At 44.2% G+C, this 16,760-nt stretch overlaps 1 protein-coding gene across 1 annotated transcript in view; it reads left to right on the forward strand.

Moving 5' to 3' along the window:
• LOC115459667 (cysteine-rich secretory protein LCCL domain-containing 2-like) overlaps positions 1 to 11,834 on the forward strand; it is a gene marked incomplete at its 3' end in the record, with an annotated part of 51,515 nt that extends 39,681 nt beyond the window's left edge. Inside the window, exon 4 of the mRNA XM_030189476.1 lies at positions 11,702 to 11,834. Coding sequence (XP_030045336.1) covers positions 11,702 to 11,834 — 133 coding nt within the window. The remainder of the gene's footprint in view (positions 1 to 11,701) is intronic.
• Positions 11,835 to 16,760: the final 4,926 nt, after the last annotated feature.

The raw sequence follows: 16,760 nt of genomic DNA on the forward strand, positions 1-16,760 counted from the left end.
TCCTCTGTTCAAGGTGGCGAACTAATGTCTCCTGGCTTGCAAAACAAACCATTGCCTTATGGGAGTTCATTCTCGAAAGATGTTTTCTGCGTATATGTCAGTTTATGTGCATAAAAGAACTTTTAGAAAAGTACATCAGGCATAAAAGTGTGCATGATGCACTTAGGCATGTAGTCGCAGGCATGTTCAGGGGAGAAGTTTGAGAGCAATGAGTTCAGATTTCTGATTTTTGTGCATATTTAAGAACAATGCATGCTAATATTTGCACCTTGTCCCAAGCAGTCTTAAATGCCAGAAATTTTGATCTAGGCTTTATTTCAGTAAAACTTGTGAGGTCCTTTTACTAAAGTGTATTAGGCTGTTAATGCACAGTTTAGCATGTGGTAACAGCTAATGCACAAACGCGGTAAGAGCTTTTGTGGTATTTCTACGGTTACCATGTGCTATGTCGCGCATTAAGGAGAGTTTATGTTAGGGAGTAGAACTAGGCAGGGCATTTGTGGAGAGTCTACAGCAATTACTGTGCTGCACTTACAATGCGCTATCCCCCAAATTCTATATATGACGCTTTAAGTTATGCAGACAAATTGCGCACACAATTTATTAACAAGCCAATTAGCGCCAATAATAGCGGCACTAATTAGCTTTAATTAGAATTTACACACACAACCTTATTTTATAATGCAGTGCGCGTAAATTCTAATGCGCGCAGGTGAAAAGGGTGTGTGGCTACGGGCACGGAATGGGCGGGTTGTGGGCGTTACAAAAAAACTATGTGCACTGTTATGGAATACACTCAATCTGTGCCTAACTTAGGCACAAGTATTTTAGGCCTGGTTTTAGGTGGCCTCAATGGGTGCATCTAAATTTTAGGCGCAAGAAAGGCACATGTGTATATTCTACAAAGTGTGCGCCTAACTGTAGGTGTAGTTTATAGAATAGTGTTAAGCATGTGGGTTTTTTTGGCGTCAATGTTTCAGGCGCCATATGTAGAAAGGTGGCGTATATAGAATGTGGCCCTGTCTCATTAATGCACAGTTAATGCAGGACCACTTCCCACCTTGCAAATAGGAGACGCTAAGGGCTATTCTATGAATGGCACACAAAGATAGGCACTGAAATGATGCAGACTAAAATAGGAAAAGGGGGGGGGGGGTCAAATGGTTCCACAAACAAACCAGAAGGATCAAAAAACACACAAGGGTGGAAGAACGCCAAGTCCAAAAATGACCACTTCTGAAACCATGGTAGGAAGAGCACCAAATTAAAGTTTATTGGGACCCTACACGGTCCGTGTTTCGGCTAGACAGCCTTCATCAGGGGTCTAAAAACATAAAACTTATTAATTTAAAACATCAAAACACAAAACATAAAAGTTATATTACATATATAAATTGTGAGACGAGACAATTTATATTACTTTCATTTGGTGCTCTTACTACCGTGGTTTCAGAAGTGGTCATTTTTGGACTTGTTGGCGTTCTTCCACCCTTGTGTGTTTTTTTTTAATGATGCAGACTAAGCCAGTATTCTGTAGAGGGCGCTCTGCGCAGAAAAAACCTTTAAGGAATGCTAGCTTAGCGTGCGTTTCATGCCTAACTTTGAGTGTGAGCACTTATGCCTACCGAAGGCTGGTGTAAATACTTGTGCCCAACTGATGGCAGTTAAGCGCAGAACGCAGGCGTTCTATAACATCGCGCCTAATTTCCGGGAATGCCTCTGACCTGCTCACGCCCCTCCCATGGTCACACCCCACTTTTGAATTGCATGCTATGAAATTTAGGACATAGGGTATAGAATAAGGGATTAGAGCAGATCTGTATGTAACTCCCAATTACTGCCAATTAAGTGATTGCCAATGCCAATAATTGATATTAGAGAAGGGCATAGCAAGAGTTTATTAATAAAAAAAAAATGGACTCGACATGAATCATGTTTCGGCCACTCTGGCCTGCTTCAGGAGTCCCTAAAACAGTACATAATGAATTATCATGACTCAGCATTATGTACTGTTTTAGGGACTCCTGAGGCAGGCCAGAGTGGCCGAAACACGATTCGTGTCGAGTCCATTTTTTTGATTAATAAACTCTTGCTGTGAACTTTTCTCGAGTCCAGTAGAAGTTTGATTGGCATCATCTATCTTGTCGCCTTCGCTGTTCCCTTCTCTTGGATTTTCCATTGCGGAGGTCCGCTTTCTTCTGTGTTTGACAATAATTGATATTACGCATGGATCTGTAATCTGTGCCCAAATTTGCATGCCCAACTTTGGGCAAACTATACAGAATCTGGCTGTACACTAACTGCAGCCTGATTACTGTGCACTAATGCAAATGTTAACACATAACCTGCAATGGAAAATGTTGGGCACGCTCCTAATAGTTGCTGTATTAGATTTGCAGCTAAAATGCAGTGATTTTATGTGTTTAAGCCACTCGTTAGCAAACCTTCATTGACCCTACCTGCCCTTCCAATTATCGCCCCATCTCCTTCCTCCCTTTCGTATCCAAGCTACTTGAATGTTCTGTTCACTGCCATTGTCTTGACTTTTATCTTGAGCTATTCTTGATTCACTACAGTCTGGCTTTCACCCTTTCAACAGAAACAGCCCTTGCTAAAGATCTCCAGTGACTTGTTCCTTGCCAGATCCAAGGGCCTGTATTCTGTCCTCATCCTTCTTGACCTATCTGCTGCTTTTGAAACTGTTGATCACTGCCTAGTCCTTGATATACTGTCCTCACTTTGATTTCAGGGCTCTTTTCTTTCTTGGTTTTCTTCTTATCTCTACAGTCGCACTTTTAGTATATGATCTGGTGGATCTTCCGCTACTGCTAAACCTACTATCACTCGGTGTTCCTCAGGGCTCTGCCTTGGGATCTCTTCTTTTCTCTATCTATACTTACTCTCTTGGTGCTCTGGTTTCCTCCATTGGTTTTCAGTATCCTCTTTATGCAGATAATACTGATTTGTTGTGCGATCTCATGTATGAATCTCGTGATGATCTTGAGGTTTTATTATCCTTGGATGCCCCAAAAAGGTGTTTTATAACGTAGAGTGGGCCCTACATGTTTAAATTACTTTCTTGGTTTACACTGAGTGACGTTTATGTAAAGAAGATACGGATTTTGTATACTAATCCTCTGGCATGTCTTAAGATAAATGGGACGATGCCTGTACCGTTTTCTCTTCAAAAGGGCACTCGACAGGGCTGTCCGCTCTCTCTTGTTCTATTTGACTTAGCATTCGAGCCTTTAATTTAGGCTATCAAGGACAGTGCGGCCCTCGGGGGTATTCAGTTTCAGGGGGTGGAAAATAGAACAATGGCATATTCAGATGACATTTTATTAGGTTTACAGGGTACATCCTCACCTTTTGGATCTCGTAAACAGATTTGGTTCTTTTTCAGGTTATCGGATAAGTTGGGGGAGTCAGAACTTATGCCACTTAATAAATATACATATGCAGGCTTATTTGCTGGTTTACCATTCCAATTTAAAGCTGATGGAATAATGCATTTAGGATTAAAGCTGCCCCGACTTTAGATGACATGTTGAAGAAGGAATGTCTTTCCTCCATCAACGCTACTAGTGTTTTGGGGTGGTGTTCTTTGTATTTGACATGGTGGGGTCATATGGAGAGCATAAAAATGGTGTTAGTCCCTAAAATCAATTAGATACTTGAAATGATTCCTATACGTTTTGCTTTCCATTTAATAGGAAACTAGAATGTCAGTTAAGTTCCTTTTTATGGAAAGACAAACTTCCCCGAATAATGCTCCAGAAACTGAAGTTTCCTAAGTTTACGGGTGGCACGAACTTTCCAGACCTTCGGAAATATCATATGTCATTTATATTAAGACAAGGGAGTTGATGACTATTCCTGTGTTGAAAGGACATTGACCTAGTTGGCTTCCGTTTGAGATAAGCTTGTCCATCCCCTTCCATTGTAGTATATGATGGGGATAAAGGCTCAGTCTTGTTTGAAGGACTGTGTCATCATCATTAGTGTTACCCTTTATTCTTTTTAGCAATTACAGCAGAGCCTTGATGAGAAGAATCGTTGGTCTTTGCAAACCCCAATATGGTATACAGATTTTGTTAAGATTGACAAGAAGTCTGTAGCATGGAGATTGTGGCAGAAGCGACACGAATGGACAATAGGTCAATTGTATGTTGCTGTGACTTTTTAAACTTTACAGGACTAACAACAAGAGTTCCAGTTACCAGCTACACGGTATTTTACCTGGCTTCAGTTCAATTCTGGTCACCGCATCTCAAAAAAGATATAGTGGAATTAGAAAAGGTGCCGAGAAGGGCAACAAAAATGATAAAGGGGATGGGACGACTTCCCTATGAGGAAAGGCTAAAGCGGCTAGGGCTCTTCAGCTTGGAGAAAAGGTGGCTGAGGGGAGATATGATAGAGGTCTATAAAATAATGAGTGGAGTGGAATGGGTAGACGTGAACCGTTTGTTTACTCTTTCCAAAAATACTAGGACTAGGGGGCATGCGATGAAGCTACAAAGTAGTAAATTTAATATGAATCAGAGACATTTTTTCTTCATACAATATGTAATTAAACTCTGGAATTCGTTGCCAGAGAATGTGATAAAGGCAGTTAGCTTAGTGGGGTTTAAAAAAGGTCTGGACGGCTTCCTAAAGAAAAAGTCCATAGACCATTATTAAATTGCCTTGGGGAAAATCCACTGCTTATTTCTGGGATAAGCAGCATAAAATGTATTGAACTTTTTTGGGAACTTGCCAGCATCTTGTTTCCAACAGTAGCCAATCCAGGTCAGAAATACCTGGCAAGTTCCCAAAAGGTTCAATACATTTTATGCTGCTTATCCCAGAAATAAGCAGTGGATTTCCCCCAAGGCAATTTAATAATGGTCTATGGACTTTTCCTTTAGGAAGCCGTCCAGACCTTTTTAAAACCCCACTAAGTTAACTGCCTTTATCACATTCTCTGGCAACAAATTCCAGGTTTAATTACACTTTGAGTGAAGAAAAAATTTCTCTGATTGTTTTTAAATTTACTACTTTGTAGCTTCATCGCATGCCCCCCAGTCTTAGTATTTAACAGATGCTTCATGTCTACCCGTTCCACTCCACTCTTTATGTTGTAGACCTCTATCATATCTCCCCTCAGCCATCTTTTCTCCAAGCTGAAGAGCCCCAGCTGCTTCAGCCTTTCCTCATAGGGAAGTCATACCATCCCCTTTATTATTTTCGTTGCCCTTCTCTGTACCTTTTTTTATCCATTTGACTACATTTAAATACATTTTATGTTAATCTTTGGTGTCACCATTGTATCTTGCGCTGCAGCCCTCTGAACATTCTACGCAGATTATGGCCGTGCTAGTCCAGCGCTAATTTGCTCTGGCGATAGGTTCTGATCATCAGCCCCATCATTGCTTTGGCCAAAACACAAGAATGCAGGCAGATTTAGTACATGGATTCTCGTCTAGGTTCCCAGTGATTATCATTTAAATTTAACAGTGAACCTGAGTGATTGGAATATTGACCTCATGGTGCAGTAATAGACTTTAACCCATGTTCTGCCCTCATATTTCACACACGTATTACTATCCAGACAGGTAAACCAGCGGCTCAACATGCACAAAGAAGACTCTGTTTTCCCCTGAATTTCAACTGTTTATTGCAATATAAATATGGACAGTTTGCTTACTGCATGCGGAAGCTGAAACCAGAAAGCCTTTCTGCCTCGGGGCAGGAAGGTTTGAACTGGATATTCACAGTTGCTGACAAAACATAGTAACATAGTAACTTAGTAACATAGTAGATGACAGCAGAAAAAGACCTACACGGTCCATCCATTCTGCCCAACAAGATAAACTCATATGTGCTACTTTTTGTGTATACCTGACCTTGATTTGTACCTGTCTTTTTCATGGCACAGACCGTATAAGTCTGGCCAGCCCTATCCCCGCCTCCCAACCACCAGCCCCGCCTCCAACCACCGGCTCTGGCACAGATCATATAAGTCTGCCCAGCACTATCCCTGCCTCCCAACCACCAGTCCCGTCTCCCACCACCGGCTCTGGCACAGACCGTATAAGTCTGCCCAGCACTATCCCCGCCTCCCAACCACCAGTCCCGCCTCCCATCACTGGCTCTGGCACAGACCGTATAAGTCTACACAGCACTATTCCCGCCTCCCGCCACCGGCTCTGCCACCCAATCTCGGCTAAGCTCCTGAGGATCCATTCCTTCTGAACAGGATTCCTTTATGTTTATCCCACACATGTTTGAATTCTGTTACCGTTTTCCTCTCCACCACCTCCCAGGGGAGGGCATTCCAAGCATCCAGTACTCTCTCCGTGAAAAAATACTTCCTGACATTTTTCTTGAGTCTGCCCCCCTTCAATCTCATTTCATGTCCTCTCGTTCTACCACCTTTGCATCTCTGGAAAAGGTTCGTTTGCAGATTAATACCTTTCAAATATTTGAACGTCTGTATCATATCACCCCTGTTTCTCCTTTCCTCCAGAGTATACAATATTGCAAAGAGGTGGATATAGATGTTTGAAGAATGGGTTAATTTATTATAGAGGTGTAACTGTGTAGCTCATAAAACAGAGGAAGTTGAGAAGTTACGGAAACAGAAAGTTATTGTGTTGGGCTTATAAAGGGGTAGTGAAAAGAGAGTCCACTTTCCATGAGGAGAAGGGCAGCAGAGCAATATGGCACGCTCTGAGCCAAAATGGAGATTCTGCCTTGCAGGGAGGTGGAAGCATGTCAAAACCCCAGAAGGCTAGAAGGTTAGGAAAAGGGCCAGTAGGATCAGTGCCTGAGACTTAAGATGCAGTACACTTCACTAGGGGGTCCTTTTATTAAAAGTGGCCTGTGCTAATGTAGGTGCATTTTTTGGATGCGCGCAGATCCATTTTTCAGCGCACCTGTAAAAAATGCTTTTTTGGGAGGGCCAAAAATGGCCGTGTGGCAAAATGAAAATTAACTCACGTCCATTTCGGGTCTGAGACCTTACTGCCACCCATTCACTTAGTGCTAAGGTCTCACGCGTTAACTGGGCAGTAATCATCTACGTGCGTACAATGCCGATTACCTCCCAGTTAGCGCATAAAAAATGAAATTACCGCCTGGCCCACACAGTAGCTGGGCGGTAGTACCGAATTAGCACTCGTTGGGCACGTGTAGGCACCTTCGCAGCTTAGTTAAAGGGCCCCTAAGAGCACTGATGCAAGCGTCTGCCAGGAGTTCAGTGATTGGAACAATACTGTCACACGCAGAGCTGGACCTATCAGAATGCAGAATGCAAAGATGCTCGGTGAGAGACAACAGCATTGAACACAAGTTAGAACTACAAATATCACAACAAGGCAAAATATGCAGACATGACTGTGAGGGCAGAACAACTCAAGAGTGACCCATTAGCTGTTATTTTGCCCATCAAAATTGATTCTAGAGCATGTGTAGTCTTGCAAGCTTTTTTGCATTTCCTCCCTGGGAACTCCGTTCACTGGGTAAATCTCTCTTATCTGCGCCCTTCTCCTCCATTGTTAACTTCAGACTCCGTTCCTTTTATCTTGCTGCACCATATGCCTGGAATAGACTTCCTGAGCTGGTACGTCAAGCTCCATCTCTGGCCGTCTTCAAATCTAAGCTAAAAGCCCACCTTTTTGATGCTGCTTTTAACTCCTAACCTTTATTCACTTGTTCAGAACCCTTATTTTATCACCCTCACTTTAATATTCCCTTATCTCTTGTTTGTCCTGTTTGTCTGGCCTAATTAGATTGTAAGGTCTGTCGAGCAGGAACTGTCTCTTCATGTTCAAGTGTACAGCGCTGCGTACGTCTAGTAGCGCTATAGAAATGATAAGTAGTAGTAGTAGTAGCATTTCCCATTTTATCTTATTGTGAGAATCTTTACAGTTCATCATCAGTCCTGGTACGTCAATACACTACATCACTGCTCAAAACTTTTTTTTTTTAATGCCTGAGCCAGTCACATGACTTAGGCTGTAGCTCCATTCAAATGTGTCTGCAGGGCATCCAGGTATCTCCCCATCCATGAAACCAGTTGGACCTGGATCTGCAAGGAAGATTATGCATTCCAGCCTGGAGATGTGGGTGAGGGAAAAGGAGATTGCTGCAGACACTGTGATAGCCTTGACTGATGAGTGAGGAGGCAAGGATCTCTTGTGCCATCTGGGCATGCCTTTAGGGGCACCTGGTCAAAAGAAACCAGACAAAAAAGTTCCAAACAAAAAAAGTTCCCGACATAAAAGTCCCTGACAAAATAGACTCCCGACAAAAGGGCCTGATGAAATAGATTTATTTTTGAATGGTACAAATTTGAAGGGTACAAAGAAGTGGAGGAGCCATAAATTACTGAGAAAGTCCACGGCTTGTCACTTGAAAGTCCTGGCACCTGCCTACGGCTTGACTTCACTATCCACACTTGGTATCTAGTGAGAACCATAAATCTGCTTGAAAACATAATCCAGCTTGATTAAGAGTCTATTTTGTCTTGGGTTGTTTTGTTGTGGGGGGTTTTTTGGGAGGGTTTTTTGTCATGGTCTGTTTTGGTTTTAGTTTGTTTTGTTGGGGTTTTCTTGTCGGGGTTTTTTTTTTTGTATGATCTATTATGTCGGGGTGCCGCCTTTAGGACAGAAAGATGGCACAGACCACTAGAAAGGAAAGAAAGGAGAAAGCTTTTTTTTTTTTCCGCAGTAAATATTACTGAATTAAAATACATTCTGCACACGAGTATTGTCATGTGATTCCCTTTTCGTGACTCAACCATAGAATACTGTGCCAGGCTTAAAACAACTGTGTTTATTTTAAAAATCAGCTGCAGCTGTGACACTTGTGAATTCCAAAACTAGGGCAGTGTGAATGCCACAAATCTGATGTGTCATCGTAGAGGGTTAAAACGTAACTGCTGAGTGTGTTATTACACAGCAATTTGAGGATCGGAGCCTAAACATATGCGGTTATTGAGCTTCTCTTGGTTGTATTGTTAGTATGGAAAATACACGTAACGTGTATAACATTTGCATTGATGGAGTCTCTTCCAGTATCGCACAGAACACAGCACTTTCCAATTTGGATGATTTAATTGAATCCAAATGATATACGCCAAAAATACTGTATGTGGTGATACGTATAGGACATCTGTCAGTCTGCTTTGTTAAAGTATTGTTATTAGTACAGAGAACATGGTATAATTGGAAAGAGGATGATTCATTGTTCCACAAACACTATGGTAATTAAGAACATAAGATAAATTGTGCTTAGTCAGACCGAGGTCCATGGCGCCGAGAATCCTGACTCTGTGAATAGTAGCTCGGGTCGCAAGTAATTGGCAGATCTGAAAATGTTTCTTCATACAGCTTATTTACAGGAATAACCAACAGCTTTCTCAAATCTACCCAATAGGGACTTTTCCTCCAGGAACTTGTCCAAGCCTCTTTGGAATCCTGCTATGTTAGTCACTTTGATCATGTCCTCCAGCCACAGAGTCTGCAGGCTAGTTATACACCTTGGAAAAAAAAAATCTTTTTTTCCCTCAATCTGCTCATTGTTATTTTCATGACGTGGGCCATTGTTTTAGTGTTTGAAAGGATGAACAATGGCTCACTATTTAACCATTCAATTTCCTCATGATTTAAAATCCATCTTTCATATTCCCTTTGTCATCTATAAGCTAAAGAGCCCTAACCTGTTTAGCCTTTCATCATAAGGGGGAGGGGGGGGGCTTCTATCCATGTTATCATTTTGGTTGCCCTTCTCTGAACCTTTTCTAGTTCTATTTATTTTTTGAGATGGGATGTTCAGAACGTGCATGTATGTGGAAGACTGAGCCCTAGCAGTAATACTGCAGTATTACCACTAGAGGTCTCAGTGGCCATCTTGAGGGCCAACATCTTCAAGATGGGAGCAAATGGATATTGCTTTGTCCCAATAGACCACAGGGACCCCTATGGTAAGCCTGAGGAGTGAGTGGGTAGATGGGGGTAGCAGTGGGGGAAGCGTCTTTGGCCCCTCTGCCTGGAGGGTAGGTCTTTGGGCCTCGGGGTATCATGTGATGAGTGTTTGCCTACCATGTGGTGGGATTGAGGAATTTTTATTGGGGGGGGGGGGTTCTACAGATGAGTCTTCTGGTGGCAGGGGGTTGATGTGACATGAGGGGTGAAGAATGCTACAGGGATTACTGTTGGAGGAGTGGAATTGCTGCTATGGGAGGGACTACATATAGGGGATCGTCTGCCACATGGAGGGAGGCTGATGCCATGTGGGAGGCTGAGGCCATGAGGGGGTTAACTGGGGCAGGGGGACAGTTTCCAGAGGGAGCAGCAATTTTACAAAGCTGCTTCCATGTCTATGTATGGTGGGGGAGAGATCTACATTTGTTTCCCCATGTGTAGCTTGCTGCTCCATCTGCATGTGAATGGAATTTAACTTGTGGTCCTGCATCTATTTTACAAGAAGCTCTGCATTTGGTAGAGCCTTTTGTAACATAGGACGGGGATTCTCCATGTCTTGACTCAGACGTGTGAATAACCCTCTGAAATTTTACTCTGTCTTTTATTTTCTTTTTTGTGGGCCTCAGAGCAAAGTGGAGAATTGTGCAGTCTTGGGTTCCTAGGTTGCAGCCTTGCCAACTGAGCAATAGAGCTGATGTAGTTAACCTCAACTGAATGCTGATTTCATTATGGGGATGATTTCCTAAAGGGAAAATATGGGGACCTATATTCATTTCCTTGCATCTTAGTAATATATCTCACTTGACCATAAGTGGCAAGGATTTAAGGTCGTGGTCCTGAGTTATGGGGCGCTTCCAGTTCCGAGAACAGTTTTTATCCCTAGAGGTTGTGTTCTCGCTGATCCTAACATCTGTAATTCTCTGGATTAATGCAGCATGTGTTGGAAATTTTCATTTTTGGTAATTGAGAGGAAGCAGTTTGTATTATTGCAACCTGCTTCTCAACGGCCTCCCACTTAGCCGTCTCTCTCCTCTTCAATCAGTCCAAAACTCTGCTGCGCGAATCATTTTCCGCCAAAGTCGCTATGCTCACATTAGCCCTCTCCTCAAGTCACTTCGCTGGCTCCCTATCCGTTTCCGCATTCAATTCAAACTTCTCTTCCTGACCTATAAGTGCATTCATTCTGCTGCTCCCCAGTACCTCTCCACTCTTCTCTCTCCCTACGCCCCTCCTTGTGTACTCCGCTCTGTAGATAAATCTCTCCTGTCCGTCCCCTTCTCCTCTACTGCTAATTCCAGACTCTGTTCCTTTTATCTTGCTGCACCTCATGCCTGGAATCGACTTCCAGAGCCTGTACGTCTAGCCCCGTCTTTGGCCATTTCCAAGTCCAGGCTAAAAGCCCACCTCTTTGACACTGCTTTTGACTCCTAACCACTACTTACTTGCCCTGTACCCCACCTCTTTATTTCCCTTACTTCTTAATTGTTCTGTCTGTTTACCTGTCTTACTTAGATTGTGAGCTCTTTAACAGGGACGGTCTTTTGTGTATGGTATACAGCGCTGCGTATGCCTTGTAGCGCTATAGAAGTGATAAGTAGTAGTAGTAGTATTGTGGTAATTCTTGTTCTCATGCTCAGAAATGAGTATTCCTAGTGCATGTATTTTTACCACTCCAGAGAAATGTTACTGATGCAAATGATGTGAGATGCCTGAGTGATATTCCATTGTTTCAGGTACCGTTCTCCAGCTTTCCACATCCAGTCCTGGTATGATGAAGTTAAAGATTATAATTACCCCTACCCTCATGAGTGTAATCCCTGGTGTCCAGAGAAATGCTCAGGGAGCATGTGTACTCATTACACACAGGTAAGCAATCTTATGAGAGGTGAGACATAAATACATTTGAACTTGAATATACTCAATAGTTTATGAGAGAACAGAAACAAAAAAAAATCATTCATGTGTTGGGAAAACCATCTTATTGAAAATGCTGATAACTCCTTGGAGAGGCCAGATGCTAAGATTTCATAACAGACACACTTTGTATGATGCTTGGTTTGCAGTAAATCAACCGGTCTCTGCCTTGCCAAAGCAACTAAGGATGGCGAGGAGCATGGGCGTAGCCAGACTTTGACGGGAGGGGGGTCCAGAGCCCGAGGTGAGGGGGCACATTTTAGCCCCCCCCCCCCCGGCGCCGCCGACCCCCCCTACCCGCCTGCCCGCCACCAACTTTCACCGCCCCCGCTGCCGCTGCAACCCTCTCAACCCCCTTCCCGTCGCCCGCCAACCCACCCCCGCCGCCATCGCATACCTTTGCTGGCGGGGGATCCCAACCCCCACCAGCTGAAGTCCTCTCCTTGGCTGCGCGGCGTTGCTTGCTGAAGGACATCAGACGCACGCACAGAAACTTGATCAGATCATTCAGCAAGCAATGCCGCACGGCCAAGGAGAGGACTTCAGCTGGCGGGGGTTGGGGTCCCCCGCCAGCAAAGGTACGCGATGGCGGCGGGGGAGGGTTGGTGGCAGAAAGTGGGGGGTTGAGAGGGTCGCGGCAGGGGCGGCAGGGGGTCCAGGGGCAAATCTAAGGGGCCCAGGCCCCCATGGCCCCATATTAGCTACGCCTCTGGCAAGGAGCAACCAGTAGATCTCTGTAAGTCTAGTTGGTGGTAATGCGATAGACAATATACATATATTATAGTTAATGATGGCAGATACTTACCCCATGATGTAGTATTTAACCAGCCAGGATCAGCACCTGACCAGCTATCCACGAATTTTCAATGTAAGTTTGGTGGCCATATTTGGCCACATGAATATCAGGCTTATCGTTGGCCGGTTCAAAATTAGCCAGCCAGTGCTGAATATTGGCTTGGCCAATTAAGTTTGAATCGGACAAAAATAAGTTGGATATTGAGTATCCAGGCTTAGGTGAGCTAACTCCTGTGGTCTGAATATTGGGCCCTTATGGTCCATCCAGTCTAACCAACAAGGGGGCCAAAGTTGTATCTGTCACCGTGTGCAGGTTACACCCCTCTAAGTCCTGGTTAAAGTGTGAAGGTCATTTAAGTTTTGCTTCAATTCCATCTTCTATAAAGGGATCCACTGTATTTGCCCCCACTACCTCCCCTGGCAGGATATTATAGGCATCAACCACCCTCGATGTGAAAAAGTATTTCTTGATGTTACTCCTAAGCCTACTACCCTACAACCTTAAATCCATGTTCTCTGGTTCTACCGTTTACCCAGCATGAGGTCTTGCGTCCCTGTCCTTAAGACTCTGTAGAAATCATTCATCTAGGGCTATTAAATTATTATCACCCTTCTCAGACAGCATATCAAGTCAACAGACAGCATCTGCTATGTGTTGGCAGGACAGAAGTAAAGGATGCAGGTGCTTAGCAAAGAGTCAGAGAAAGGCAGTGGCAATCCTAGGGCGGATCGCAGCTGCCCCCCCCCCAGGTGCAGTGGCGTCCGTCCCCCCAGGGTACAGCATGACACCCCCCCCAGGTGCATTCTTGGCTGCTGGAGGGTGCAGAGAGCAGCCGCACGCCTGTTGGCTCCACTGGCTCCCTGCTCCCTCTGCCCCAGAACAGGAAATAACCTGTTCCGGGGCAGAGGGAGCAGGGAACCAGTGGAGCCGACAGGTGCGCAGCTGCTCTCTGCACCCTCCAGCAGCGTGCACCCGGGGCGGACCTCCCCCACCCGCCCCACCCTTCCTACGCCACTGGAGAAAGGTCCTTCATCAGGGTGTTCCAGTTGAGATGAGTTTGATAATTAATGACCGTGCTGATGGGCAGACATAGCAGCTATGTCATTCTTTCATTCCACTCTGAACATTTCTTTTACTGTGTGGGGACAGCAGCTCTCTTCTTTGCTCCCTTTTCGACAGAGGCTTGTCAAGCATTTGATTTCTTCATGCCCCTACAGAAGGTCTGGTATCTTAAAGTGGTCAATCCTATAACGGGCACCACAACATAGACACCCACTTTATGCGGGATGTGAGTCTCCTCGGCAGTTATGCTTGTAATTGCCGTGAAAGAATACCAGCTTATTTAGGAACTAAAATTGACGCCAGGGTCTATGACTGGTGTAAAGGTTAGCATTTAAGTGCGACATTTATGCAGAAATATATAGCATTTTAAAATTAAGCATGTTAATGTTGACTCTGCCTCTGCTCTGTCTATGACCCTCCCCTGTGAACACACCCTTAAAATTACATGCTAAGCCACTGTAGTGCAAAATTGTACCACAGCGGTCGGTTGCATTACTACTATTTATGCATATAAGCCTTAGCTTAGTGCTGTGTTCTCTAAGTTGCGCCTAAAAATCGGTGCCAATAGAACCCGTTTAAGCGCTATTCTATAAGCTGTACCTAAAGTTAGGTGCGGTTTATAGAATAGCGCTTAAACGCAGGGGTCACGCATAGATTTAGGTGCGTTTTTTTCACCAATGAAAATGTGGTGCAAATGCCCCCACCTAAATTTACACGTGGAACCCCCCTTATTCTATAATTGTGTGCATAAATCCACGCCCATGGCTCCGCTCTGAAACGCTCATGACCCTCTCATTTCTGTGCCCCCTTGTCCGGGATGCCTGTAAATATTAGGCATGGATCAAGTGCCTAAATTTACATGCATAAATGTTAATTGATTTCATTTAGTGCCAATAATTGCTTGTTAAAAAGCCAATTATTGGCGCTAAGTGGCTTTTTATTCAATTAAGTTGTGTGTGCACATTGGATGCATGCCCAAATTTGCATGCACAATTTTTGCCGACTTTTATAGAATCGGGGGTTAATGCAAGTAAATGCTAATATTCTATAGGGCCGATATTCAAACAGTAGGCAGCCCACATAAGTATCTTGGTAGATGCTGACGCTGGATATTCAACGTCAGGGCATTTCAGGGTCTGGCATTGAATATCCATTTTTTTTTTGGCTGGAGTTAACTTAACCGGCTGATTTGCCTACTAAACTTAACTGGTCAGTGCTGAAGGTTGCTGGTTATCGTATGATACAGCTGGTAAACATTTTGGCGCTGCTTGCTGGTTATCTCACACTGACTCTTTGCTGTTAGGTGCTGAAATGTTATTTTATCGTTCAGTGGCCGTTTCTGGCCGGTTAAATAGCTTTGACTATCAGGGGGTATAAATTACCACACAACAGGCACTTAAATTTAGGTGACTGGTTATGGAATGAGAGAGAAAATGTTAATGATGAGAGTATTTACAGCAATGTCTTGAGAGAAACAGGCTAAAACAGACACCTTCCTGCTCAATTAACCTGGGTTGTCTGTTATAAAATGTTCTCTCAAAGGGCCCAAGTTTGAAAGACAGTGACTGGGGCAGAAGAGAGTGTGGGTGTGGGGGGTTGCTTCTACCCTCATTGTATCCTCAACTTCTTAGGGTGAGTCGGGGTCCTAGGGTTGATACAGAGGGGGAGCCAACCATGGGCGTAGTTTGACTGTTCCATTTGGGGGGCAAAGGATGGGGCGGAGGCATATTTGCATATTCATTTGTGTATGTATATATATATATATATATATATATATATATGCAAATGGAATATGCTAATATGGAGGAAGGAAGGGAAAAGAGAGCTGGCTTTTTTGGGGAATAACCATAATGAATTGTATGAGATATCAAGCCAGCTCTTTCTCCCTTCCTTCCTTCCTTCCTTCCATTCTGACAATGAAAAGTAGATTTCTCCTTTAAAAACTTTCATGTAGACAAAAACCCACACCAAAAAGCAACTCACCTACCTAGCCCAAACGAAAACGTGGATGCAGCAGCTCACAGCAGGTTTGCTTGCTGTGTTTTGAGTGAACGGCAACGCTGGCGCTGGGGAGTGGAAACGGAGATGTACCACATGGCTTTCCTTCCTTACAGTGGTAGACTAATCAGAGCCTTCCAGTCCAGCGGCAAATGGGCGTCGGGCGAGCGAATGTGGGTTGTAAAAGCAACAAGCAGACACACTCGTTTCCGTCCTCTTCGCTTCCCTGCCCTCTCTGTCTGCGTCCCGCCTTCCTCTGATGTAATTTCCTTTCGGGCTGGACGCTGAGAGGGCAGGGAAGCGAAGCGGACGGAGACGAGCGTGTCTGCTTGTTGCTTTACTTATGGCGCCCCGGGTAAGTCGTCGTCATTGTCGTTGTTTGGGGGGGCATTGCCCCCCCTCGCCCCCCAGTCTACGCCCATGGAGCCAACCCTCAGAGTGTTCTGTGTAAGGGACAGGGTTTCAGGGAGGTGGTCTTTGGAACATTTTAGCTCTGTTTTGGAGCTGTCGGTCTATTTGGCCATGGGATCAGTGGCCTTCCTTGGGTCTGGGCAGCCTCCAAATTCGAGTTGCAAGGCTCCTTTATGTTTGTACTTACCACTGTTGTGTGAACGGCCTCCTTTGGTTGTAGCTCTTTGTTTATTTATTTTACAAAATTATATCCCACGAACTTTCATAATCATAAAACATGTCATACCATATAAATGGTATGAAAGGTATTAATCCGCAAACAAACCTTTTCCAGAGAGGGGAAGGCAGTAGAACTAGAGGACATGAAATGAGATTGAAGGGGGGCAGACTCAAGAAAAATGCCAGGAAGCATTTTTTCACGGAGAGAGTGGTGGATGCTTGGAATGCCCTCCCGTGGGAGGTGGAGGAGAGGAAAATGGTAACGGAATTCAAACATACATGGGATAAACATAAAGGAATCCTGCTCAGAAGGAATGGATCCTAAGGAGCTTAGACGAGATTGGGTGGCAAAGCCGGTGGCGGGAGATGGAGATGATGCTGGGCAGACTTAT

This window comes from Microcaecilia unicolor, unplaced genomic scaffold, assembly GCF_901765095.1.
Source record: "Microcaecilia unicolor unplaced genomic scaffold, aMicUni1.1, whole genome shotgun sequence".
In the NCBI taxonomy this organism is placed as follows: Eukaryota; Metazoa; Chordata; class Amphibia; order Gymnophiona; family Siphonopidae; genus Microcaecilia; species Microcaecilia unicolor.